This window comes from Stenella coeruleoalba, assembly GCF_951394435.1.
Source record: "Stenella coeruleoalba genome assembly, chromosome: 1".
NCBI lineage: Eukaryota > Metazoa > Chordata > Mammalia > Artiodactyla > Delphinidae > Stenella > Stenella coeruleoalba.
This window is the reverse complement of record NC_137169.1, coordinates 20,235,911-20,259,944: the sequence shown is the minus strand read 5'-3', so window position 1 is coordinate 20,259,944 and position 24,034 is coordinate 20,235,911. Positions and strand designations below refer to the sequence as shown.

The following is a 24,034-nucleotide window of genomic DNA, read 5'->3' as shown; positions in this document are numbered from 1 at the left end:
CATCTTTGGGAGGCACTGAAAAATGTCTGTGATGTTAATAAATTAATAAATGAACGAGAGTGAATAAGTTTGGGATCCCGGCCCCCACAGAAATACCTCTAGTCCCTGAGAAAGCCCTCGCCACTTCTCACCCCTCCCCAGTTATTCCTCCCCAGAGATCACAGTGCTTAGGCGTACTGTCAGACTCAAGAGGGGTCGGCTCCTCTCACAAGAAAAGGAGATGCTCACAGAAGGACCTCCCATCTTTGAGCCCCTTCTCTGAGCCCTGGACTCCCAGGCGTGGGCTGGCATCAAAGGGAGAGATACAGCCCAGGTGTTGTGTGCTCAGAGTGGGGAGAGGGCCAGAGAGCCTTTTCCCATGCACCAGAGCCTGGTGCCTTCCAGGCTGACCAGAGGAACTCAGCAATAATTCAGGGGCTCCGGTTCTTTGGAACCTGTTGCCAGGAAACAGGGAGACCAGCACGTGCATCCCTGGGGAGAGGAATCAGTTTCCAGCCCAGACAAAGCAGTGAAATGTAAGCCCAGGGCACCGACTGGGAGCCTTTGGGACCTTCCCACTCCAGTTCACAGAGGCTGAGTGCAGACATAGGGCAGAGCCCTGTTGAGGGCACAGCTGGTATGGCTACAGTCACAGGGGGAACCACTGTGGGTCCTGAGCCCAAGGACTTTGTAAATGGAATTCGTGAATGGAAGAGAATATTTCTGGAGCCATTCCAAATGATCAAATTCAAGAACTCCTAGGTCCAGGAAGGAGGCTTCTGTGGAGGGAGTCTTCATTATACTTGGCGAATATGGGTCAAGACGAGGGGCTGAAGTGGCAGAAGCTGGCTCTCACCACAGACTCCTTTGGATCGGGTTCACCTGCTGGGCACTGTGCCATCTGGGGAGGCTGGTGCATCTTTAATGAGGTCACCTGATCCCTGGGACAGGCTCTCAGCCTCACCAAGTTCCTGGAGCCAGACACACTGGGTGCTTCCCGTGCCTGGGTGCCAGGCCCATTTCCCCTGCAGCCATGAACCAAACCTTCTGGAAAACCTACAAGTCCAAAGTGCTACAGACCCTGAGTGGGGAATCTGAGGAGGACCCGGCAGAGGAGGTGGGTAGTATCCTGCTTGCTGGGTGGGGCATGGGCAGAGGGGCAGCAGGAGTGAAAGATACTAAGGGCAAGGGACTAGCTATGAGAGAGAGAGAAAGAGAGATTTGTACAGAAGCAACTATCAATTCATGGATGACCAACGGCACGGTACAGTGTCAGAAAGTCAGGACGTTCCAGAAAACCAAGGAAGAAAAGACTTGAGGGGCACTGGAAGAGTGGCCACTGTCTCCAAAGATCTCAAGGGCTGCCACACGGAAGGGATCCTTTTAGGACCAATGCACAGTACCCACACAGATACACTCAGCTTGACACAACTTTCTAATGGGCAGAGCTGAGCAAAAGCAGGATGACTCACCTTGAGAGGAAGCAAGCCCCCGGGAAGTAGGGGAAGTGGCACTTGTACACTGAGGGTTACTGTAGCAGCAACAGAACAGAGCCATACTTGGACCATGTTTATTCTGACGTTTAAAAAGAAAAACTGAAAAGGCTCCAAAACAGCCTTACCTCTGGGGGCTGCGATAAATGGCAATTGCACAAACAGACACGGCAGAGGCAGGAACTAGTGCTGGGGTGTGTGTATGTCAGTGTGAACACGTGTCTGTCTACACAGGTTGGTGTCTAGGGCTGGCCCTGTGTAGAAGTGTCTGTGGGTCAGTATTGGGATTGGCGTCCACGTGGAACCCCCATTTAAGGTGTGTGTGCAGGTGTGAACTGGTTACAGGTGTTTTCAGGTGTGTTTTTTGGGGCAGAAGTCTACAGAGGCATGCAGGCATTCGCAGGTACTATGTTTGTATGGCGTGTGTGTTTGGGTGTGTGTGAACATCTGTGTCTTGGTGTCTGGATGAGTGGAGAGGTTCTGTGTGCTGTGAGTGGGTCTCCGTGCAGCTGTCTTCAGTTGTGGAAGTGCACAGGTGTGAATGGTATAACTGTGTAAGTGTCCTTGTGTAGGTGCCTCACAGCACATATATCTGTGTACATACAGGGGAAGAGTTGTAGCCATGCGGAGGCACGCTCCTGTACAGGTGTGTGTCTACACTGGCGTGCAAGCCCTTGTCCACATGTTTTGCATGTGTCTGTGGGTGGGCAGTATGTGAGCTCAAAGGAGTCTGCGGGCATTGACTGTACAGGAAATGTGTGACAGGTAGATTTGCGTAGAGGTACAGCTGCGTGTATTTTTGGAGGGTGTCAGGGGCCTAGGTGTGCGTCTTGTTCCATGGGGTTTGGAGGTGCCAGGTCTATGTGTACCAGGCTAGCAGTGGGGGAGGGAAGTCATATTCCTCTGGGGCCTCTCTCATGCTGGGTAGGGGTCTTGTGTCCCAGAAGGAGAACCCAGCGTTAGTGGAGTCTGAAGCAGCAGAACCAGCTGAAGAGGCCTTCAATCCCATGTCACAGCTGGCCCGCCGGGTGAGTTCTCCCTTCTTCCACCCCAACCCTGGGGAGCCTGGCAGAAGCTGCTGTGGAGTCCTGGGAGGTGGTGCTGGGGGCCCTCCTTGACTCCCAGCCCCTCTCTCCCAGGTTCAGGGGGTTGGGGTGAGAGGCTGGCTGACAATGTCGTCTCTGTTTAACAAAGAAGACGAGGACAAGCTGCTGCCACCAGAGCCCTGTGCTGACCAGTACGTGTGTGTGTTGAGGGGGTCTGGGATGGGCCTGGGGATCCCCTTCTCCCATGTCCTTTCCTCTGGTTTGTTTGTCTTTCTGACTACGGAGGACTGGGGAGGGCCAGCCCCTGGCTGTTTCTGTTTCTCTCAGCAGGAAAGAGGCCCAATCAGCATATCTGGGAGATTAGGTTAGATCTCAGGAGGAATTTACCAGCTGTTGGGATTGAGATGCTAAAAGGTATTACGGGCTCTCTCTCCCCATCCATGTGGGAGGGGTCATCTCCCTAGAAGAAGGGAACCCAGGAGAGAAGTTTTAGGTGTTTGGAACAGCGAGTGGTTCAGATCAGTGGTTCCCAAGTATTGGTCTAACCCTCATCCTCCCAGGGAACTTGAGACAAACACAACTTCCCAGACCCTCCCTCAAAGATTTTGATTCAGCCGGTGTTGACTGAGGCCTGGTATCTATATTTTCAGCGAGCTCCCTGAAGACTTGAGGACAATAGTTTAGGAACCACTGTCTTAGCAGGTCTTTGATGCTGGGGGCGTAGAGGGTCAGATCCGGGGCCTTGTCTTCCTCCTAGCTCCATTTTGGCACACACTTCATCTCTGCCCTTTCCTCCAGCCCAGTCACACTTCCCTTTTGGCATTCCCCTATTCCTTTCTTCCCTAGGTTCCCCCTGACCCACCCATCTCTCCTGCCCCAGGGTTCCTTTTCTCCCTCCCGCTCACCCCCTCTCCCTACCTCAAGCCTCATCACTGCTCCTTGATTGCCCTTTCCCCCACATCTACTTGCTACCTCCCTAGTTCCCCTCTCCCGTAAGCCTTTGATCTAGGCCTTTCTCCTTCCCTCGGGGTCGCTCCACCCATCCTTCTACCCAGCGACCCTCATTTTTCTGGACCCTCTTTTCCTCCATCCCGGAGCCAGAACGCTGTCCCCGCCCCGTCTCCTTCCCCAGGGCTCTGCCCTCGGGTTCCGGAACGACCGCCCCCAGAGTCTGACCCCGCCCCCTCCCCGGATCTAACGTTCCCATTCGGGTCCCACAGTCTCTTCGCATCCTTCCGCCCGCCCCTCTTTCAGGGCTCCTCCTCCTCCACCTTCCCAGACCCTGCGCCTCTGGCTCGCCTCCTCTGGCCTCGCCCTTCTCCTCTACCCTAAACCCCTGACCCCAGCTCTCTCCCCAGGAATCCTGATCCCGGTCCCCTCTTCCCAGACCCCTCACCTAATCCCCTGACCCTGTCCCGCCCCAGCCCCCTTTCCCAATGCCTCTGAGCCTTCCCCTTGCCTCCAGGCCCTGCCGCCAGTCTCCCGGGCCCCTCCAGCCCTTGACCTCACCCGGGCCCCACTGGCCCCACTACTGGTCCCGTGACCCCGCCTCCTGTCCTTTGTCCTCTCCGGGGCCTCTCGGCCAGCCCCTGACCCCGCCTCTCTCCTGCAGCCCGCTGGCGGCGCAGCCCTCCTCTCAGGAGGCGGCGGAGACGCGCGGGACCGGGTTCTGGGACGTGTTCGCCAGCAGGTGGCAGCAGCAGCAGCAGCAGGCGGCGGCAGCGTCCATGCTGAGCGGCGCGGAACCCACTCCGGATCGGGACCCTGAAGCCGGGGACGAGGCCGCCGAGCGCCCCGAGCCGCGGGAAGCCGATCCCGCAGCCGGCTTCAAGTGGGGCTTTCTCACCCACAAACTGGCCGAGATGAGGGTGAAAGCTGCGCCCAAGGGCGACTAGTCTGCCGGCCTAACTGGGCGACCGCTCCTCCCCTCCCACGATAAAAAAAAAACCCTGGCCCGACACTCCGTGTGACCGCGTGCTTTTTTCCATACGGCGGGGAAGGCTGCTTTTGGGTGGGCAACCTCAGGGCAGGGTCCAGCTGGAGTGGTCCTCGCCTTCTCCCCCCACAAACATACAAGGAGAAAATGACCAGAGACCTCTTAGGTATCAGGGTAGATTGTGTTCGATTTAGGGTACAACTTTCCAGGAATCTGGGGAACCCTAAAGGACAAGTCCCGCCGCCCTGTCCAGCCCTTTTTAATTCGACAGACGTTTCTTGTGGCCTTGCTACGTGGGCTGTCCCTGTACTAGGGGAAGGTCAGTGACTAACAAGAGAACCCAGACTACCAGCGGGTCAAGTTGAGGCACAAAAATAAGGCTGTAGTTGGGAGCTCAGAGGAGATGACCCCGGCTGGGAAATTCAGGAGTTCCTGAGAGAGAATGCGTATATGTAATCTTAGAAGGATGAGTGGAGAGAAAGGGGAAGGTAACCCAGGCAAAGGGAGAAGGCCGTGAACAAAGACTTACAGGTGTGAACGTGTGAGGAAACAGGTGACCTTGTTTGTCTTTGAGGGAAAGGAAGACGGTGACAAGATGTGAGCCTGCGGGTTGCAAAGGCCTGGTTTGAAGAGTCCTTTATTGTCCTCGATTCTGGATCCTCCACATCTCAGCCCTTCATATCTAGTAACCAAAATGGGTAGCAAAGCTCCAGGAATGGGAGCCTTCAGGGGCTGGTGAACCCCAGATTTCTGGAGCAGACCCCTCCCCAAAACTCCCCAAACGCGCGATTCCTGGCTCCCAGCTCTAATTTGGACCCTCCTGGAGGGAGTCGGTGGCGGAGACGATCATAATAGTGTTAGTGCTAATTCGGTGGTGGTCATAGCGGCTTCGTTTATTGAGCACTTCCTATATGCCAGGAACTTTGCCAAGCGCTTTGTGACCATTTCAAATATACTTTGATCACCGAGGGGTGTGTCTGCGGTCCCGAGAGGCACAGTCTGCCTGGAACCCACACTCCAAAACCCTCGCGCGTCTGCTCTGTAATCCAGCCTCTCGACTCCTTTAAATAACTTTTTGACTTTATTCAGCAGGTTCTCTGATCTCCCACCCGAGTCTTCACTCGCCCAGTCTTCACTAGCCTCCCGGCCTCCACAGGGGCCACGAGGCCGCCCCCTCCCCGTCCGCCGCCTGCGCTGGGAAGGGCCTTCGGGATCTTTTTGTCCCATCCTCCCAAGGTTCACGAGGGGAAACCGAGATCCAAAGGGAAGGGTTTGCCCAAAAGCACCCGGCGCGTGAGAGGCAGGGTGTCCCCGCCCGTGCCTGGGTCCAGCCCCGCGCTCACCCCTTGCCCTTCCCCGGACCCCGGACTCCACCAGAGCCTGCTCACGAGCGGCGGCGGTCACACCTCGGACTCGCGCGGCGGGCCGCGGGCGCGCTGGCAGCCGTACAGCCACTGGATGACGCGCGCGTTGCGCTCCACCACCGACACCTGGGGGCGCCCGTCCCGCGCCGAGCCCGCCGCTTCCGAGCCACCGCACTCCGCACGGTCCCGGCGTTCTGCGCCGCCGTCGCTGGACGTCCAGTCGCTGGCGTCCCCAGAGCCGGGCGGCGGTGACGTTCCGGGCTGGGGGCTGGCGTCGGCGCCCCAGCTCTGCGGAGAGAAGCGCTCGGCGCCCAGCACCTCCACCAGCGCGCGCTCCAGACCGCAGTAGTTGAAGAAGCGCTCCTTCTCCGACAGGGGCAGCGAGCACGTGGGGCACAATGCCCGCTTTCCCGCTGCGTCTGGGGCATCTTGGGGCGCGGCCCAACCCCCAGGAGCCGCGGGTCGCTCCGTTGAGCCTGGGCTGCTTGAAGCGACGTCTCGGGGGGCGCCCAGGAAGAGGCGACGCACGAGCCCCTGGCCCTTGGCGTTCTCTTTGTTCACTGAAGCCTTGCATTCGCGCTTCTGGCGGTAGAATATGAGGGAATCAGGCCTTGGCAGCCGCCTGCCACTGCCCCGGCGGGCAGGTCTGGGCGTCCTGGGCGACGGAGGGGGCCCCAGCTCGTTGCAGGGGTGCGGGGTGAGCGGCCCGGGACCCCCACGCAGAGCTGGCTCCTGGCGTCGCGCTATCACTTGGTGCGTCTTGACATACTTGGCTTTGTCGGCCTCCAGCCTCTCCACAGCGCTGGGGGTCCGTCCCCTGGATGGGGTGGAGGGAGAGGCCAGGAGCATCTTAGCAGAACTGGGCAGGACGGTGCCCCATAAGCCACTGGAGGTAGGCAGATAGTTGAGGAGCTGAGAGCAATTGGCTGGGGCCTCCTGGGACCTGTGGAGAAAGAGGAATGGTCAGGGGGAGAGTAGGAAATGTCCCTGCCCCTCTCCTGCAGGCATTCCTGGGAATAGGCTCAGCCAGCCACCCCTCCCCCATCCAAGTCAGCCAGGTGCCATGCCCAGGGGGCAGAGGCTCAGGTATCCCTCCCACGCCCATCCCTCAGAGACAATGGGCAGGGGCTCCCTGGCCACCCAGAAGCATATGCCCCTTTGAGGGTGCCCCATTCTGGCCACAGGGCCATGCCAAGCAGGCATCGGCAAGCAGGACACTTGGAAAAGGAAATGGGGCTGGTCCCTGCCCAATTCCCGACAGTAGCCTCAACCGGAAAAAATACCTCTTCCCAACCTAGCAACTTTGAGTCCAAGACAAGGAGGCTTCCCAGCCACATGCTGGCTCCAGCAGGACCCACCCATCCCGCCCCCAAACACAGAGGTCAGGGATATAACCACAGGGTAGGAGCCTCCAGTAATTGCAGCCAACTGCCCTGCCCAGGCCCAGCAGGGCCATCAGGGAAAGAGAGGGAGGTGGTCACCAGGTCACTTCAGCCAGCTACCTGCCACCTGCTCTGTGCCCCTGCGAAGGGAATTCCACAATGCCCAACTGTATACCTTGTTTACCTCTGCATTTCCATTTCATAGAAGAGAAAACCGGCCCAGGGAGGAGGAGGCTTGTTCAGGCCTTACTGAGAGTTTGGGCCCAGGACGGGAACCCAGATCTCTTTGCTTTACAGTCCAGAACTAGTTCCAAATGAGTATCTCACTTGCCTATCAAAACTTTCCTCTATGTTTTGCTTCTATTCCTGCTGCTATAAAACCAAGCACTTTCTGCTAGAGATTGGCCCCTTATCTCACTAAAAATTTCCTTCCACTAATTCTTCCCAATAACCTGCGCTCCCAGAAATCTGCCCTCAGGGTCCCTCGTCCTAAAACCCCGTGACCCTTCTCATCCAGCTCCCTTCTGCTGGGGAAGGGGGGCCGGAGGGGTTGTAAATCAAGAGCTGACAGTTCCCCTGGCAGTAACAGAATGGGCCACCCACACGGCTCAGTACACTACCCCATCCCTGTTTCCCTGCTCCCCCCATCCTCCATTCAGCTGAGAGGGACACATCAGTTCTGGGGGCTGAGGAGACCTCGGGTCTGCAGGCAACAAAGGAACAGAACTTACCAGGGATGGGGGAAGGGGAGCCTTGGTAAGGGGCCTTGGGGCAGAGACTGCCAACCCTACCCACCCCAGGGCAGCCTGTGTGTATACACACACACACATACACACACACACCCATCTAGGGTCTAGCAAGTCAGTCCATAGGTAGTTGGTGACTGGGAAACCAGGCAACAAGGAAAGCCTGGCAGTGCCCTCCTTCCTGCCTCCCAAGGACTAAACTTGGCAATAGGTCAGATTCCAAGGTCCCAGGAGGGCACTGTGCTTGTCTGACCTCAAGGGTACCCTCCCGTCCCCTCCTTCTCTTCCGAGCCCTGAGCAGGCGGCTATAAAAAGTTCCTAAACACAGGGACCAAAATAGTTTGCTGTCCACTGCCTCTTCCCTGCCTTCTGGGCTGCCTTGGTGCCCAACCACAGACATTCCACCCTAGAAGCCTGGCAGACATCTTTGCGCCCGCCATCCCTTTGCCCACCCTCTCCCGGTACTGGGGTTAGTGGTCCGAACTTTGCCCAAGCATTTGGCTTTGGATGCAGATGCAGGCTAGGGGACTGTGCTCACTGGCTTGGTGCCAGCCTCCTTGCCCTTGGGTCCCTGGGTGCCCTCCCACCCCAGCCCTGGGCTCAGGATGCACTCACCTCTGCATGGTGAGGCTGAATGCCAGGGTCCCCAGGCAGGTCCAGACTGAAGGCAGGAGGGACAGCAGGGACTGGAAGTAACTTTGGTGGCAGCCAAACCTCACTCTACACAGGAAAAGCCAAGAGAGCCTCCACCCCCCCAGGTTAACCCTTGCCTTCCTGACCTGGAGCCTGGCCTCTGTTAACTCCTTCCTGGTCACAGTCTCAGTGCTGGAGAGGACCTTTGGACCACGTCCAGCTCCTTTACTTTATAGATGGTCATACGGTCCCTGACAGGTTAAGTGATTTGCACAGAGGCACAGTGAGCTTGGGGCACAGCCAGCACCCCAAACAAGGTCTCCTGATTCCCAAGCTTCCTCCAGAGCCTGGGGTGGGGACATGCGATTCACGTGGGGTCAGCCCCCTCTGCTGGGCCTTGGCAGATCATCCTCATTCAGATGAGAAGGCGCAGGGTTCTAGTTAACCAGCTTTTTCCCTCTGTAGCAGGTTTAGACCTGTCCTGGTCCAGGTGTGTGGATGGTGTCAAGCTTGCTCTCCCGAGGGGTGAGGCCAGGAATCTGCAACCTAAAGGCGGGGGGCCGTGGTGCTGCAGATGTGCTGGGTTAGCCCCTCCCAGCAAGTCTTGTCATGAAGGTCACAAGGGAGCCCATTGGAGCTGCCTCTGCTCAAGGTCCTCTGATGGCAAATGGGATTGTCTGGGAAGAGGGTGATGACGGGATGATTCTGGGGCCAAGCCTGGGTAAAGGACCCCCTTCCTTCTCTGCCCCCATTGGGAAATTCTAGAGCTAGCACAGCTTCTTATTTGACACCTCATGTCTTCAGGGGGAGCCCTGGCTCCACAACGCTGGTTCCAAGAGAGCCCCTCTTCTCTCCCCAGTGGGTAAACTCTGCAGTACCCAGAGCTCAAAGACCAATGTCCTTGCCAAGCGGTTCTTGCACCACCACCCCATGGCCACTTTTCACAAATCCCTTTCCCTCCCTTCTAGCACTTTTTAATGTTTGCAAAGCACGTTCACACCTGTGCTCTCTGATCTCCTTTGTCCCTCCCAAGGACCCTAAACAGAGGACCCAGCAGGAGTGACCACCCCACTTTATGGGTAAGGAAACAGGATTAAAGGGGGGTACTTAATTCCAACCCCAAATCCACTCTTTCCAATGCACCCTCTGCCTGTCAAGTAAGGTAATAAGTCTGAAAACCAGAAGGCCCATCTCCTGGTAAGAGATTTTTATTACCTAGTTAGAGGGAGTATTTTTTTGTTGTTCATGATAGATAGTTCCATATTGTGTTGTTACAGCACTCTACAAAATGCTCCCGTATACATGATCACAATTCATCCCCAGGACTATGTTTCGGAAGTAGGTTTGTTATTTTCTCCATTTGACTGCTAAAGAGACTGAGGCTCAGGTACGTGAAATGACTCACCCAAGCTCACACAGTTAGGAAGAACAATTAATTTTTATTGAGAGACTAATATATCCTAGGGCACTGTTCTGAGTACTTCACACAATGATTAACACATTTAATCCTCAAAACAACCCAATTATTTTCCTAATTTTATAGATGAAGGTTGCAGGTGCAGGCCAGTAGCCCTGAGATCTGGTCATGAAGGGGTTAAGCATGAGGCCGGGCAGGGCCCAGCTGGGATGCTGTCAATGGCAGGAAACCTGGCCTGTGAAGGAGGGGGAGGATGGGGCTGTTGTGTCTGACTCTTATACAACCCCCATCCCTTTGGTCTTAAAGGAGCATCCGGGTTGGGTGGCAGGGCAGGCAGGGGCCTCCTTCTCAGCTCCAGACAGATACTGGGCTACAGAAAGAGGGGGATTCAGAGTGCAATGCAGGTGCTGCCCTGGGGTAGCCCCCAGGCCGATGAGGGTGACTAAAAGTGAGCCCACCTCCCCTCAGGAGTGCTCAGAGTAGGGAGACACAGCCCCAGCCCTGGGAAGTCTCCAGTCAGAAGGGCCAGACACAGCCCTGCCCTCAGGAGTCTGGGGGTGGGGACTGGTCAAAGAGCCCTGCTTTCAGGAGCTCCCAGTCTGAGGGGTGACGGTACCCTATCCCAGGATGTCAATAGACACATACTACCGTCCTGGAGCGCAGAGTCGTGGGGGCGAGGTTTGAGTGGGTTGGCTTTCGGCTGAGAGAGCCCTGAAGGAGTCAGCCCTGAAAGAGGTGGGAGGTGGAGGAGATCATGAGAGATCCAGCTGCCTGCTCTGCCCGTTGCTTGGTCACACTTGACTTGAATCGGATCATCTGTCTTTCTGGTCATGGGTCCCCAGGGAGAGCCTTAAAGTGACTCCTTCTGGCCCTAGAGCCAGGACCTTTGTTGAGGGGGGAGGCCAAATCCGAGGGATGTTTCCTTCCTATTTCCGAGCTCATTCCCGGATCACCTTGAGGATGAGGGTAGATGGGAATGGCTGAGTCAGAACTGGCTCCTTCCAGGAGAGGGTGGTGGGAGGATGGGGACACATCTCTGGTCAGTGTCAGGAGTGATGAGGACAGGTCAGGAGACCCTTCAGCTCCAGCCTCAGGCCCCAGATCCACACTGTCACAGAGGAGAAATGTGTCACTTCCCTCACCAGCCAGCTACTTACTGCCCCCTCACCACAGGCAACCACACCTCGGTGCCTCTGATTCTAATCCTGGTCAGTCAGTCACTGGCTCTGTGGCCTCAGGCAAGAACTTAACCTCTCTGAGTTTCCTTCTGTGTAAAATGAGAGCAAGACCAGCTTTTGTGTGGCACGAAGAAGTGGTGCCTGAGAAAGCACCTGGTGCCTCAGGTGCTTGTAAATTTCAGGAGTCTTGGCTTCTCAGGTCCCGCCCTCCAGCGCCTTCCCCGACACTGATGGCCTAAGTCTTTTCTTCTAATCCCACAGTCTCACTCTCAGCCACATCACCAAGTCTTTCTGAACACTGCCCTGTGCAAGCAGATGGGTCAGACCTGGCTTTTGCTCTCAGGGAGCTCACCCTGCTGCAGGGGTGGGGGGAACAGAAGTGTGAAGGACTGATCACAGCTCAAGTGTGAGCAGCGCTGCTGTTACAAAGCTGAACAAAGCAGGGCACATGGGGGGCATCTGTTCTGCCCGGGCTGGGGTGGGAAGCTTTCAGAGAGGAGGGGGTATCAGATCTGGGTCTGCAGGGGATTTCTGACGGGGGTGGGATGGGAGGGAGGGGAGGCTGTAGAGGGCAGGGTCGGCGGGGGGGCCGTGTCGTTGAGGGAGGGATGGTGAGAGCAATAGGCTAAGGGGACAGCAGGAGCCCGGGTCTCAGTGAGGGCAAGAGGCTAGGGAAGGCGGCTGCTGAGAGGGAAGGGGGGCCGGTGCTCAAGAGGGCTTAGAGAGAAGAGGGGGTGCAGGGAAGAGAGGGGTTTCTGTGAGGAGATGGGTGCAGGGAGGCGATGGGGACACCGAGCAAAGGCAGGCTCAGTGAGAGAAGGGGGCTTAGAGGAGAGGTGGGGCCTCAGGGCAGGGGACGGGGGTTCAGTGGGAGGTGGAGAGTTCAGAGAGAGGGAGGGGCTCAGGCTGGGGTCTGTAACGCCCGGCACCACAGGAGGAGCCCCCCTCCGCCGGCCGTGGGTGAGCCCCGCACAGATTAGAGCCGCTATCCCCTAATTCCGGGCTTTCCGTTTCGGAAGGAATCTCGACCACAACAATAGCCTGGCTCCCGCGCCCTCTCCCTCCGGGGGTGTGGCTTCTGGGCAGAGCCGGCGCCGCCTGCTGCCCGCTACTCGCCGCGGGGGCGGCCGAAGAGGGGAGGAGGGTGGCATTAAACATTCTTCCCCCGGAACACCTACAAGATGCTAACGAACAACGGAAATAAAACAGATAGGATTTCTGCTCTCAGGAGCTTACAACCTAGAGTCAGAACAAAACCAACTGCGTTTACTGAGGGTTTACTCTGTGCTAGGCGCTCTGCTAAGTGCTGGACTCTCAGTACCTCTCTTACTCCTCACAAAACCCCATGTGACGTGGTGAGTAAACAGAGGCAGAGAGAGGCAAAGTAACTCACCTAGGGTCACACAGCTTGCAGATGGTAGAGCTGGGACTCCAGAGCCGGCTCCTACCCACTGAGCAGCACAGCCTGCCTCGATTCTACCCCTCAGGCGGGGCTCAAGCAAGTCTGCTCTCCCTGCCCGCTGGCCCTCCTGCCTTGCTTTTCTGTTGGCTGGGCAGGACTTCAAGTCTTCTGGACCCAAGCAAGGATTGGAAGGAGGTCAGCCCCAACTGCATTGTGCTCCAGGCCTTATCACCTACACTTGCATCATCCCGTCTTTATCAACAACATCTCCAGCATTCCACCTTCCACCACTGTCTTCACCAAGTAGCCTTTAGATAGAGCACAAGGAACAAAAAGCAACCAGTCTACACTAAGGAAAGTAGAGGAACACGTGGAAGGGAATCAGGAGCTTCTCATAGAAAGCAATGGCAAGAAATCTATCCTCCTACCTTGACAAATACGCTTTCATAATGACACACTGAAAAATATGTTTTGATTTTTTTATACAGAGAAAGTCATCAAAGTACCAAAGATGATTGAATTTAATTATCATTGAGCATACAGGGGTGTTTTGTTAGATGAGGGTCAGCAATGTTAGATGAGTGAAAAAACAAAGATGTGAATAATTAATAAATTATTATATCTTCATTCCATAAAACCTAGTTTTCTTGCTTTGATTTCAGCAAAATTACCAATTGTGTTGCTATAATTAAATTTTCACATAATTTGTATTCTGCTGATAGTAATGTCTAATTAGACCACCTTTCCTTAGTCTGGTTATTTTTTTTTCAGGTTTTTAAAATTTCAATTTGAGGAAACTTTGTTCTGCTGAGGTAGTAGCAGTTAGAATTGAAAATAAATTTTCAATACTTAATACTTAAATTTAGAGATGAATTATAAGTGTTACATAACATGTTCAAATATTTAAATGGTGTGTATATGATAAATTATCATCAGCACAGAACATATTACAATGTATCTTAATGACATCATATAAATCCCTATATCTTATATCACGACTTTTACCATCTCATTAAGCAATGTCTAGATTCATAACAGTAGAGAATCGGCAAGAATATATCTTCCATATTATGCTTCACCTGCATTTACAAATTTAAGTGTAAAATGCATTGTTTAATGCTGCAGAACATTCCTCAGCCATCATACGCTACTATGGCAAATACCACACTACCCACTGGAACACGAAGTGAAGCAAGAAAATGGATGCTAGCGTTTTCTGGGAAACACTACTTCCTTATGAAGGAATCTACACATTCATGCTCCCTGAGAGGAAAGATTTGACCAGTTAATTAATCTGCATTTTCTCTTACCTAAGGGCTTTCCCCAGTCTCCCCCACACTCCAAACAGTGGCTGTCTGCAATTTCAGCAGCAGTGGAAACCTTCCGGCAGAGCGATGCAATCGTCTTTTGTTTGGAGGACGAGGCAAGAGGTGTGGAGAAACGTCTGTTTCCCTGGGGCTGAATGGTGTTAGGGCTGAGTAGATGCTGAGGGTTTGAGTTTACACTGTGCAGCGCTGAGCACTGTGTCCTGAGTGGCAGATGCCCATGTGGTCCTTAATAAATGACTTTTGGGGTACTTTTTATATCAAGGGCCCTTTACGGGTGGGAGCCTCTCTGGTCACTTGTAAATGTACCACTGAGCTATGGCCACGGAGGTGTTGTGTCACACTGAACATACCCGAAGGTGAGGACCTACCCTTTTATAAGTGAAGAGGGCAATTCCCAGAGAAAGTGGAGGTTGAGGACTAGGCGGACACCCCAAGAGGTGGGCATTATAACCACCGTCTCTCACACCACCATTGCATTATAACCAACACCTTAACATCACCACCGGATTATAACCGCCACCTTCTCCAGGGCCGTTGTCAGGTTCCCCATCGTTCCTAGGACTGGGAACATCTGCAGTTTTGACCTTTCAGCAATGACTCATCTTTCTCCTGGCATTCTTACCCTGATCTTGGCCACTTTTCTCCCACTCTCAGTCCCTGTGCTCCCAGAGTGGGGTAACATGACTCAGTGGGGCACTTGACCTAAGTGTGGGTCAAAAAGCCTATCACATTTCTCTGGCTACAGTACGTCATTTAAAGCTGGACATGTAACTTGATTACAGCCGATGAGACTTTTGCTGCGACGACTGAGACAAAGCTTCCCTCTGTTCTCTGCTATGCAAGAAACTGGGAAGACAGAGCCCTGAGAGGACAGCCTGCCCGAGGACAGAGTCAGCAGAGAACAGACAGTGAAAACCAACCTGGATGAGCGGAGCCTCCGTATCTCATCACGTGTGAAGCAAACCTACACGTGGTCTTGACACCGGGTGAGCCAGTACGTTTCTTTTTGGCTTAACCCTGTTGGGTTGATTTTATAGTCCCTTACAACCAAGATCAACCAGAAGGAAACACATCATTCTCTCCCAAACTAGGTCACCTTCATCCCAGTGCCTGTAGCATTGAACATGTGCAGCCTTGGTTTGCCCACCAGTCCAACCCATCTCCACACGAATTTCTCAGGTATGCTGACCAGATATTTCCAGGTTTGTGGTAAAGCTGGCCTGGAAGAGCAGCAGAAGTTCCCATAAGGAGTCAAGAGACCAAAGTTATGGTCCTGACTTGGACATGAACTCACTTTTGGTCTGGAGCACGTCACTTTCTCTCTCCACCCTCAGATTCTGATCTGTTAAGAGGAGGAAAGTGGATCAGACCAGTGGTTCCCCAAAGCTGGTCCTTGGGTGGATTCCAGTTGGCTACATGAAGTTTACCTGGGATGGTTTTTTTCTGGCTGTGCTGGGCGACTTGCGGAACCTTAGTTCCCTGGCAGTGAAAGCTCTGAGTCCTAACCATTGGACCATCAGGGAATTCCCTGGGATGCTTGTTAACAAGACAGATGCCAGGCCTCCATCCTTGGAGAATCTAATTGAGTAGAGCTGGGGTGGAGTCAAGGAGGAAAGACTACAACACTGGATCAGACTGATTTTATTGTTATGAGCGCCCTTACTGGAGATTCTAGATTTAATATGTTATCTTTGCAGCTGAAAGTAGCTCTCATAGTTGGCTTGTTCGATTGACTGAACCTAGTACTCAGCGTGACCTGTATTCTGTGAGGTGGAGATACCAGCATTCTCCTGGTGAATGTATCTGACGTCTAAAAAGATAGGAATGTTGGAGAAGATTTAGCGCATGAAATTGCATATACTCCCTATTCCCAACAAGTACATTCCCAAGAGGGCTCAGAGAATAATTCTTCACCTAGGTGTTGAGATAAGCATTAGTGACAGCAGCATCAGTATCCTTGAAAAATTTTACGGTGGGTGTCCTCTGTAGTTTGGATATTGAAGGAGGCACTGTTGAGATGGGCTCCCTGACTTCACTGGGGATGATGGGGTCCTAGAGGAGAAGAGGCCAAGCGGCTGAACTGCCTGAAGCAAGGCGGGCGCCTTTACTGTAACATGAGGCAGGATGAAGTAAGAATCAGGATGTGCCGGCTTGCTGGGAATTTTTTTTTTTTTTTGGCAGCACCGCAGAGCTTGCAGGGATCTTTGTTCTCCGACCAGTGGAAGCATGGAGCCCTAACCACTGGACCGCCAGGAAATTCCCTTGGCTTGCAGGGATCTTTGATCAGTGTCTCTAGGAATGAAATAGATGAGCAACTTACTAAATATGATTGAGCTATGTAACAGAAAAACCTCCATGTCTTATGGGCAGAAGGCTAACTTAAATTGTTGTCACAAGGGAGCATCTCAACCTTTCATCTCAACCTTTCCACATCGAAGCCAGTTCACAGACCTGAAGTCCTGATTGAATAGGAGGCCAGGTCCCTTCAGGGAGGACCTTGTAGCAATGCCACAAGCATATGCTGTAAATCTTCCTCCAAGGAAGGGGGAAGGGGAAATTCAGACCTTTTAGGAAATACTAGACATTAGCTTTGAATTGATGCTAATCGCTGGGAACCCAAGAATCAACGTGTCCAAAGCTCAACGACTGATCTATCTCCTGTTCCCCCAAATCTCTCCCACTCCTGCCTTCCTCATCTCAGTTGATCCCTCTCTATCTCAGCATCCTTCCAATTGGAGTAATCTTGGACACATCTCTCTCATGTTCCACGTCTCATCCATCAGCAGCATCTGTTGGCTCCATCTCCAGAAGACATCCAGACTTAATCACTTCTATCCTCCTCCACTCCTACCACCCTGGTCCAAGCCATCACCATCTCTTGCCTGGATTACTGCAATAGTCTCTAAGTCTCCCTTCTTCTAACCTCATCCCTAATAGTCTACTCTCAGCATAACAGCTCGAGCAATCCTTTAAAAATATAAGTCAGGGCTTCCCTGGTGGCGCAGTGGTTGAGAGTCCGCCTGCCGATGCAGGGGACACGGGTTCGTGCCCCGGTCCGGGAGGATCCCACATGCCGCGGAGCGGCTGGGTCCGTGAGCCATGGCTGCTGAGCCTGCGCGTCCGGAGCCTGTGCTCCGCAACGGGAGAGGCCACAGCAGTGAGAGGCCTGCGTACCAAAAAAAAAAAAAAAAAAAAAAAGTCAATCATGTCACTTCTCTGCTCAAATCCCAGAAAAGGCTCCTCGTTTCGCTTGAGGGAAAGCTAAAGACTTCACTGGCTTGCAAGGCTTTACACGACCCGGCCCTGCTAGCTCTCTGACCCGATCTCCTACTATCCTCCCTCTCACCCACTTTACCCCAGGTACCTTTCGCCTCCTGGCCTGTTCCTTGAACACGCCGACTATGTCCACCTTACGGTCTTTGACCCTCCACCTGGAATGCCTTTCCTCTAGGTCTCCGCTTTGATACCTCTTTTACTTCCTTAGGACTTTGTTACTATCTCACCCAGTGAGACCTACCCTTACCTTGTTTATTAAGTCAGCCAGCCCCTTTCTGCAGCATTCCCAATCCTTTTTACTCTGTTCTACTTTTTCTTTGCTTCTTCTTTATTTGTTTCAACTTATCACATTGTAACATACTAATTTACTTGTTTGTGCTCATAAATATCTCCCCGCCCCCAACTAGAATGTAAGTTCAATGAAGGCAAGGATCTCTGTTTCGTTCACTGATATATCCCAAGTGCCTAGAACAGTGCCTGGTGCCCAGTGAATGCTCAATACATTTGTTTCATGAATGAATTTTTTTTTAATTTAATTTAATTTTTTTTTATACAGCAGGTCCTTATTAGTCATCAATTTTATACACATCAGTATATACATGTCAATCCCAATTGCCCAATTCAGCACACCACCACCCCCACTGCTCTCCCGCCTTGGTGTTCATACGTTTGTTCTCTGCATCTGTGTCTCAATTTCTGCCCTGCAAACTGGTTCATCTGTACCATTTTTCTAGGTTCCACATATACGCGTTAATATATGATATTTGTTTTTCTCTTTCTGACTTACTTCACTCTGTATGACAGTCTCTAGATTCATCCACGTCTCTACGAATGACCCAATTTCATTCCTTTTTATGGCTGAGTAATATTCCATTGTATTCATGAATGTATTTTGAAGAGACCCTGGAGGGACTGTGGACGGGTCCAGAGGGAGTCTCTTGAGAGGGTGGGTCTTGGGACCAGGTGATAAAAATTTGGGGCCCCAGAAGGCCTTCCAAAACCATGCAGTTTCCCTTTCTGGCCAGTGAAACAAGAGAGGAAGTCTGCTGCAGTGTCCTAGGAAAGGGTTCCTTGCTCTCAAGGGGACACTGGAGGAAATAGCCCCTTTCTTTCTCTAGATGTGATTCTTAGAACCATGTTATCATCTTGGGACCATGAGGACAGCAAGTTTAAGGAAAAAGGTGTGTGCGTTGGTGGGGGAGGGGGAAGGAGGGGCATGAGGTTAATCTGGGTCCTTTCACTCATAATGCACCCTCACGGAAGGGCTCACTGCCCCCCTCTGTGGGCAGTACGGTTAGCTGACTGCCTGTGGCTGTCACCTCTGCCTCAGCTGCTGAGGGTCCCTTTCCCCAAGGTCACATCCTCTTTGAGGCGGCCCACATCTAGTGATTGAAGGAGGTGAGAGTATGAAGTTCTGGCCCAAATGGGACACTGATGGGCAGTACTTGCTACAGAGCATTGGTTGAATCAAAGAACTTTATGGTGTTACGTCTCCATAAGGAAGAATGTAGGAATACAGTAACCAAGGGGCGAAGCAGGAGTGACCCCACTTACCCTTACTCTAATAAGCCCTTGGAGACCTCGTACTTCCTGGCCTGGCCACTCTGAGGCAAAGAGGGCACACTTTTGCCCAGAAATTTACACTGAATTATAAGCCAAGTCTGGCTCCTGGGTGCTTTGAACTCCTTGTATCCAGGGACCCGCAGTCAAGAAGTGACGTCACTGTCATGGCAAGAGTGTTTAACCTGATTATAAACAGGCTGCTGTTCCACCACGGGGACATCGAGGAGTACGTGTGGATCCCAGGTGTTCTACTTGGCTGCTTCTTGGTACTCCCCAGCCCAGGTGTAACTGTAAATGGCCAGATAAGGTAACCCTGGCTTGAGAAAGGCATGGTGACCAGGGGCTCTGGCACCCTGAGGATGAGGGTCTGAATCATGCCACCAAGTGAGCCACTGAGTGATAGCTGAGGGTGAGGGGAACGTGGAATGGGGAGAGGAGGAGGGAGATGACCAGACCAGCTGCAGTGGTGGCGGCTGTGGTTCATCCCAGTAACATTCCTTCCCAAGTTCCCTCGGGAAAAGGGCCAGTGGACACCTGAAGGAGCTGCTCCTTGAATGTGTACGGGGAAGCGGATTTGAGCGCTCCAGGTGGTTTGTGGTAGACACCAACTTTCAAGGAAGGACTTGGTGCCCACCTGTGGTGAGTGCAGTCAGCCCACGACTTGCAGCTGAGCCCCTCACCCAAGGTCGCGCACCCTTCCCAGGGCAGCATGTATCTAGCGATGGGAGGAGGTGGGGTATAGAGGTCTGACCCTTCCAGCCTGATGCAGGGGCTCCATGCCAAGTTGATGGAGCAAGGCTTTGCCAGGCCTGCATTGTAAATTTCTTTTTTTAAAACATCTTTACTGGAGTATAATTGCTTTACAATGTTGTGTTAGTTTCTGTTTTATAACAAAGTGAATCAGCTATAGGTATACATATATCCCCATATCCCCTCCCTCTTGTGTCTCCCTCCCACCCTCCCTATCCCACCCCTCTAGGTGGTCACAAAGCACTGAGCTCATCTCCCTGTGCTATGCGGCTGCTTCCCACTAGCTATCTATTTTACATTTGGTAGTGTATATATGTCCATGCCACTCTCTCACTTTGTCCCAGCTTACCCCTCCCCCCCCGTGTCCTCAAGTCGATTCTTTACATCTGTGTCTTTATTCCTGCCCTGCCCCTAGGTTCTCCATAACCTTTTTTTTTTTTTTTTAGATTCCGTATATATGTGTTAGCATACAGTATTTGTTTTTCTCTTTCTGAATTACTTCACTCTGTATGACAGTCTCTAGGTCCATCCACCTCACTACAAATAACTCAATTTCGTTTCTTTTTATGGCTGAGTAATATTCCATTGTATATATGTGCCACATCTTCTTTATCCATTCATCTGTTGATGGACACTTAGGTTGCTTCCATGACCTGACTATTGTAAATAGAGCTGCAATGAACATTGTGGTACATGACTCTTTTTGAATTATGCTTTTCTCAGGGTATATGCCCAGTAGTGGGATTGCTGGGTCATATGGTAGTTCTATTTTTAGTTTGTTAAGGAACCTCCATACTGTTCTCCATAGTGGCTGTATCAATTTACATTCCTACCAACAGTGCAAGAGGGTTCCCTTTTCTCCACACCCTCTCCAGCATTTGTTGTTTGTAGATTTTTTGATGATGCCCATTCTGACTCGTGTGAGGTGACACCTCATTGTAATTTTGATTTGCATTTCTCTAATGATTAGTGATGCTGAGCATTCCTTCATGTGTTTGTTGGCACTCTATATCTTTGGAGAAATGTCTATTTAGGTCTTCTGCCCATTTTTGGACTGGGTTGTTTGTTCTTTTGATATTGAGCTGCATGAGCTGCTTGTAAATTTTGGAGATTAATCCTTTGTCAGTTGCTTCATTTGTAAATATTTTCTCCTATTCTGAGGGTTGTCTTTTTGTCTTGTTTATGGTTTCCTTTGCTGTGCAAAAGCTTTTACGTTTCATTAGGTCCCATTTGTTTATTTTTGTTTTTATTTCCATTTCTCTAGGAGGTGGGTCAAAAAGGATCTTGCTGTGATTTATGTCATAGAGAGTTCTGCCTATGTTTTCCTCTAAGAGGTTTATAGTGTCTGGCCTTATATTTAAGTCTTTAATCCATTTGGAGTTTATTTTTGTGTATGGTGTTAGGGAGTGTTCTAATTTCATTCTTTTACATGTAGCTGTCCAGTTTTCCCAGCACCACTTATTGAAGAGGCTGTCTTTTCTCCATTGCATATTCTTGCCTCCTTTATCAAAAATAAGGTGACCATATGTGCGTGGGTTTATCTCTGGGCTTTCTATCCTGTTCCATTGATCTATATTTCTGTTTTTGTGCCAGTACCATACTGTCTTGATTACTGTAGCTTTGTAGTATAGTCTGAAGTCAGGGAGTCTCATTCCTCCAGCTCCGTTTTTCTTTCTCAATATTGCTTTGGCTATTCGGGGTCTTTTGTGTTTCCATACAAATCATGCAATTTTTTGTTCTAGTTCTGTGAAAAATGCCATTGGTAGTTTGATAGGGATTGCACTGAATCTGTAGATTGCTTTGGGTAGTATAGTCATTTTCACAATGTTGATTCTTCCAGTCCAAGAACATGGTATATCTCTCCATCTGTTTGTATCATCTCTAATTTCTTTCATCAGTGTCTTATAGTTTTCTGCATACAGGTCTTTTGTCTCCTTAGGTAGGTTTATTCCTAGGTATTTTATTCTTTTTGTTGCAGTGGTAAATGGGAGTGTTTCCTTAATTTCTCTTTCACATTTTTCATTAGTGTATAGGAATGCAAGAGATTTCTGTGCATTAATTTTGTACTACTTTACCAAATTCATTGGTTAGCTCTAGTAGTTTTCTGGTAGAGTCTTTAGGATTCTCAATGTATAATATCATGTCATCTGCAAACCTGCATTGTAATTTAACTTCTTTCTCTGCCTAAGCCTCATTCCTGCTCCTTTTCTTCATAGGTGTTTTTCTGCAATAAACACCTTGCACCCCAAATTCTATCTCAGTGTCTGTTTTCAGAAAATCCAGCCATGACACCAGCAGTGTATTACCCTTGAGACATACTCTTGTTCCAGCCTCCAGGAATAGTTCAGCCTCTCTCCAGCTTCCCTTCAGAGATCCCCAGGCCATCTGAAGGGGGCTTCTGAGCAGCTCCTCCCAAACATCTCTTTCTACTTTATTAGAAATTCAGACACCCTTTCCCACTTCCTCCCTTCAACGTTTGTTCTACAAACAAATGTTAAGAACCCACTAGTTCCAGAGCCTTGATGTTTCAACGCCTTCAGGTGAGAACTGAGAATAAGTCTTTGTGCCATAAAGGCCCTAGATCCTGAGTCATCTGCTCCCCTTTGGCTTCCTGAGGTTCCAACCATAGTCAGAGAGGTTGCCCTTGCCATCCTCTGGTCTAAAAGAGATTGGTCATCAGGAGGTGGGAGCCCAGGCCGTCTTCTTTACTGATGTACTGTGGGATCTACGGTCAATCACTTACCCTTTAGAGACTGCCCCTAGCAAGGCTCTGAGATGAGGTGAGCTCTTGCCACTGTAAGGCACAGGCCACAATGAAAATTTTGTTTCCAAATTACCCCACCCTACAGTACATCGTATATAGGAAGCAAGTCTGTGGAACTGAGGGGATGTAGAGGTGCCGACTAGGGAGTGATTTACCTAAGGACACCCAGAAAGTGCAAGTCTGTGTTTGAGCAAGGTATTCCAGGCTCATCCACCAGAGGGCAGCCTTCACCCCTCTAGCTTTCCTGATCTGCCTTCACCTGCGGGCTCTCTTCCCAGCTCCCATAGCCCAAGGGTCCACACCACGGCTGGCATAATGTGCCCTCCCTGGACACCCTTAGTGCTGCTGCTCCACCAGGTGACCACTCTGACCGTTATTTACCTTGACCCTTGGTGCTTTGTAATACCAGTTAACTGGTAAAAGCAATGATCCTTCATTTATGTTTTTCCCCATAGTTTATGAAATATCTTCACAAACATACTCTTCTGGTTTGCAAAGCAACTTGGAAAAATAATTTATTATTATGGCCACTTTTAGAAGCGGTAACTGAGGCTCACAGGTTGAGTGGCTCGACCAAAGTCACATAGTAAGTTACTGCAGCTGCTGCACTAACATCTAGTGAGCACTTGCTGTGTGACAAGGATGAGGTTAAAAGTTGATTTATTTAATTCTACAGTAATTAAGACAGTGAAGTAGGGATAGACAAAGAGATGACTGGAACATATAGAGCTTATTATCTGTACAGTTTAAACCTCCCATGTCCTTACTGAATTTTTGTTTACTTGACCTATCAATTACTGTTACAAATTTAACAATTTGTGTTAAAATTTTCCACTGTGGGATGGTGGATTTGTCCATTTCTCTCTGTAGTATTTCGAGGCTAAGGTATTAGTGCATTAGGTACCTTAGAAATGTGCCTTCTCTCTGTGGTGAATTGAACTTTATCATCATGTAGTGACCTTCTTTATCTCTAGCGATGCTTTTTGCCTTACTATAGTTATTTTGTCCTCTTTATTTTTATTTTTTGCCTAGTATTTCTTTGTCCAAACTTTGTCATTCTGTGTTCTTATGTGTTAGATCTGTCTTTTGTAAACAGAACATTGCTGGATTTTGTTTTATTTGGTCTGATATCCTTTATCTCTGAATTGGAGAATTTAGCTCATCCAATGAGATTGATATATTTTTATTTATTTCTCTCATCTTGTAATGTGCATTATATTTGTTGTACTTTCCCTCTCTCTTTTTTTTTTTAAACATTTTTTTTTTTGGATTGATCTCCCCACTCCTCACCTCTGTTTATTTGGAGGTTGTAGGCTCTTGTAATGGTTACCTCAGCAATTCTAACCTAATATCTGCTGAATTTTCTATTTCAATTAACATATTTTTGCATTTTCAGAAATTGTATTTGGTTCTTTTTCCAAATGTACTAGTTCCCACATAGTATCAAGTTTCTCTTTTATTTCTTTAAATACATTAAACAAATTTATTTTATATTGTGTGTCTGGTAATTCCAATATCTTTGAAGGTCTGTTTCACCATCTCTCAGTTCTACTTGTTCTCCCTTATGGTGCCTTGTTACCTTGTGTGTTTGGAGACTTTTTTTTTTTTTTACCATGAGCTGCTCATATTTCCTAGCAATTTGTGAGAGGCCTGTGTTGAAATTGAGTTCCTTCAGAGACAATGTGCATTTATTGCTGTCAGTAATGGTGGCGCCATCAGCCCACACCACTTTAAATTCTCTGTTTGAGGATTTGGGGATTATATAAGTAATGTGATT

At 50.7% G+C, this 24,034-nt stretch overlaps 2 protein-coding genes across 3 annotated transcripts; one reads left to right on the top strand and one right to left on the bottom strand.

The window, feature by feature from the left end:
* Positions 1-849: 849 nt before the first annotated feature.
* Positions 850-4,413, top strand: LOC307182907 (uncharacterized protein C1orf232; the record flags this gene model as incomplete). Of its 2 annotated transcripts, none has more annotated exons than XM_079914599.1 (4): positions 850-1,119; positions 2,401-2,500; positions 2,612-2,709; positions 4,131-4,413. In XM_079914599.1, the coding sequence occupies 4 exons, from the start codon at positions 1,013-1,015 to the stop codon at positions 4,411-4,413; spliced, it is 588 nt and encodes a 195-aa protein (XP_079770725.1). The 2 variants fall into 2 exon arrangements, with proteins under 2 accessions (XP_079770725.1, XP_079770726.1); XM_079914600.1 differs by having other exon boundaries at positions 1,013-1,096; positions 2,417-2,500.
* A 672-nt stretch (positions 4,414-5,085) lies between these two features.
* FAM110D (family with sequence similarity 110 member D) lies at positions 5,086-8,592 on the bottom strand. Its single transcript, XM_079900726.1, has 2 exons — positions 8,562-8,592; positions 5,086-6,761 (listed from the first exon to the last, which is right to left on the bottom strand). Exons 1-2 carry the CDS (start codon positions 8,567-8,569, stop codon positions 5,855-5,857), a joined length of 915 nt encoding a protein of 304 aa, XP_079756852.1. The 5' UTR covers positions 8,570-8,592; the 3' UTR covers positions 5,086-5,854.
* Positions 8,593-24,034: the final 15,442 nt, after the last annotated feature.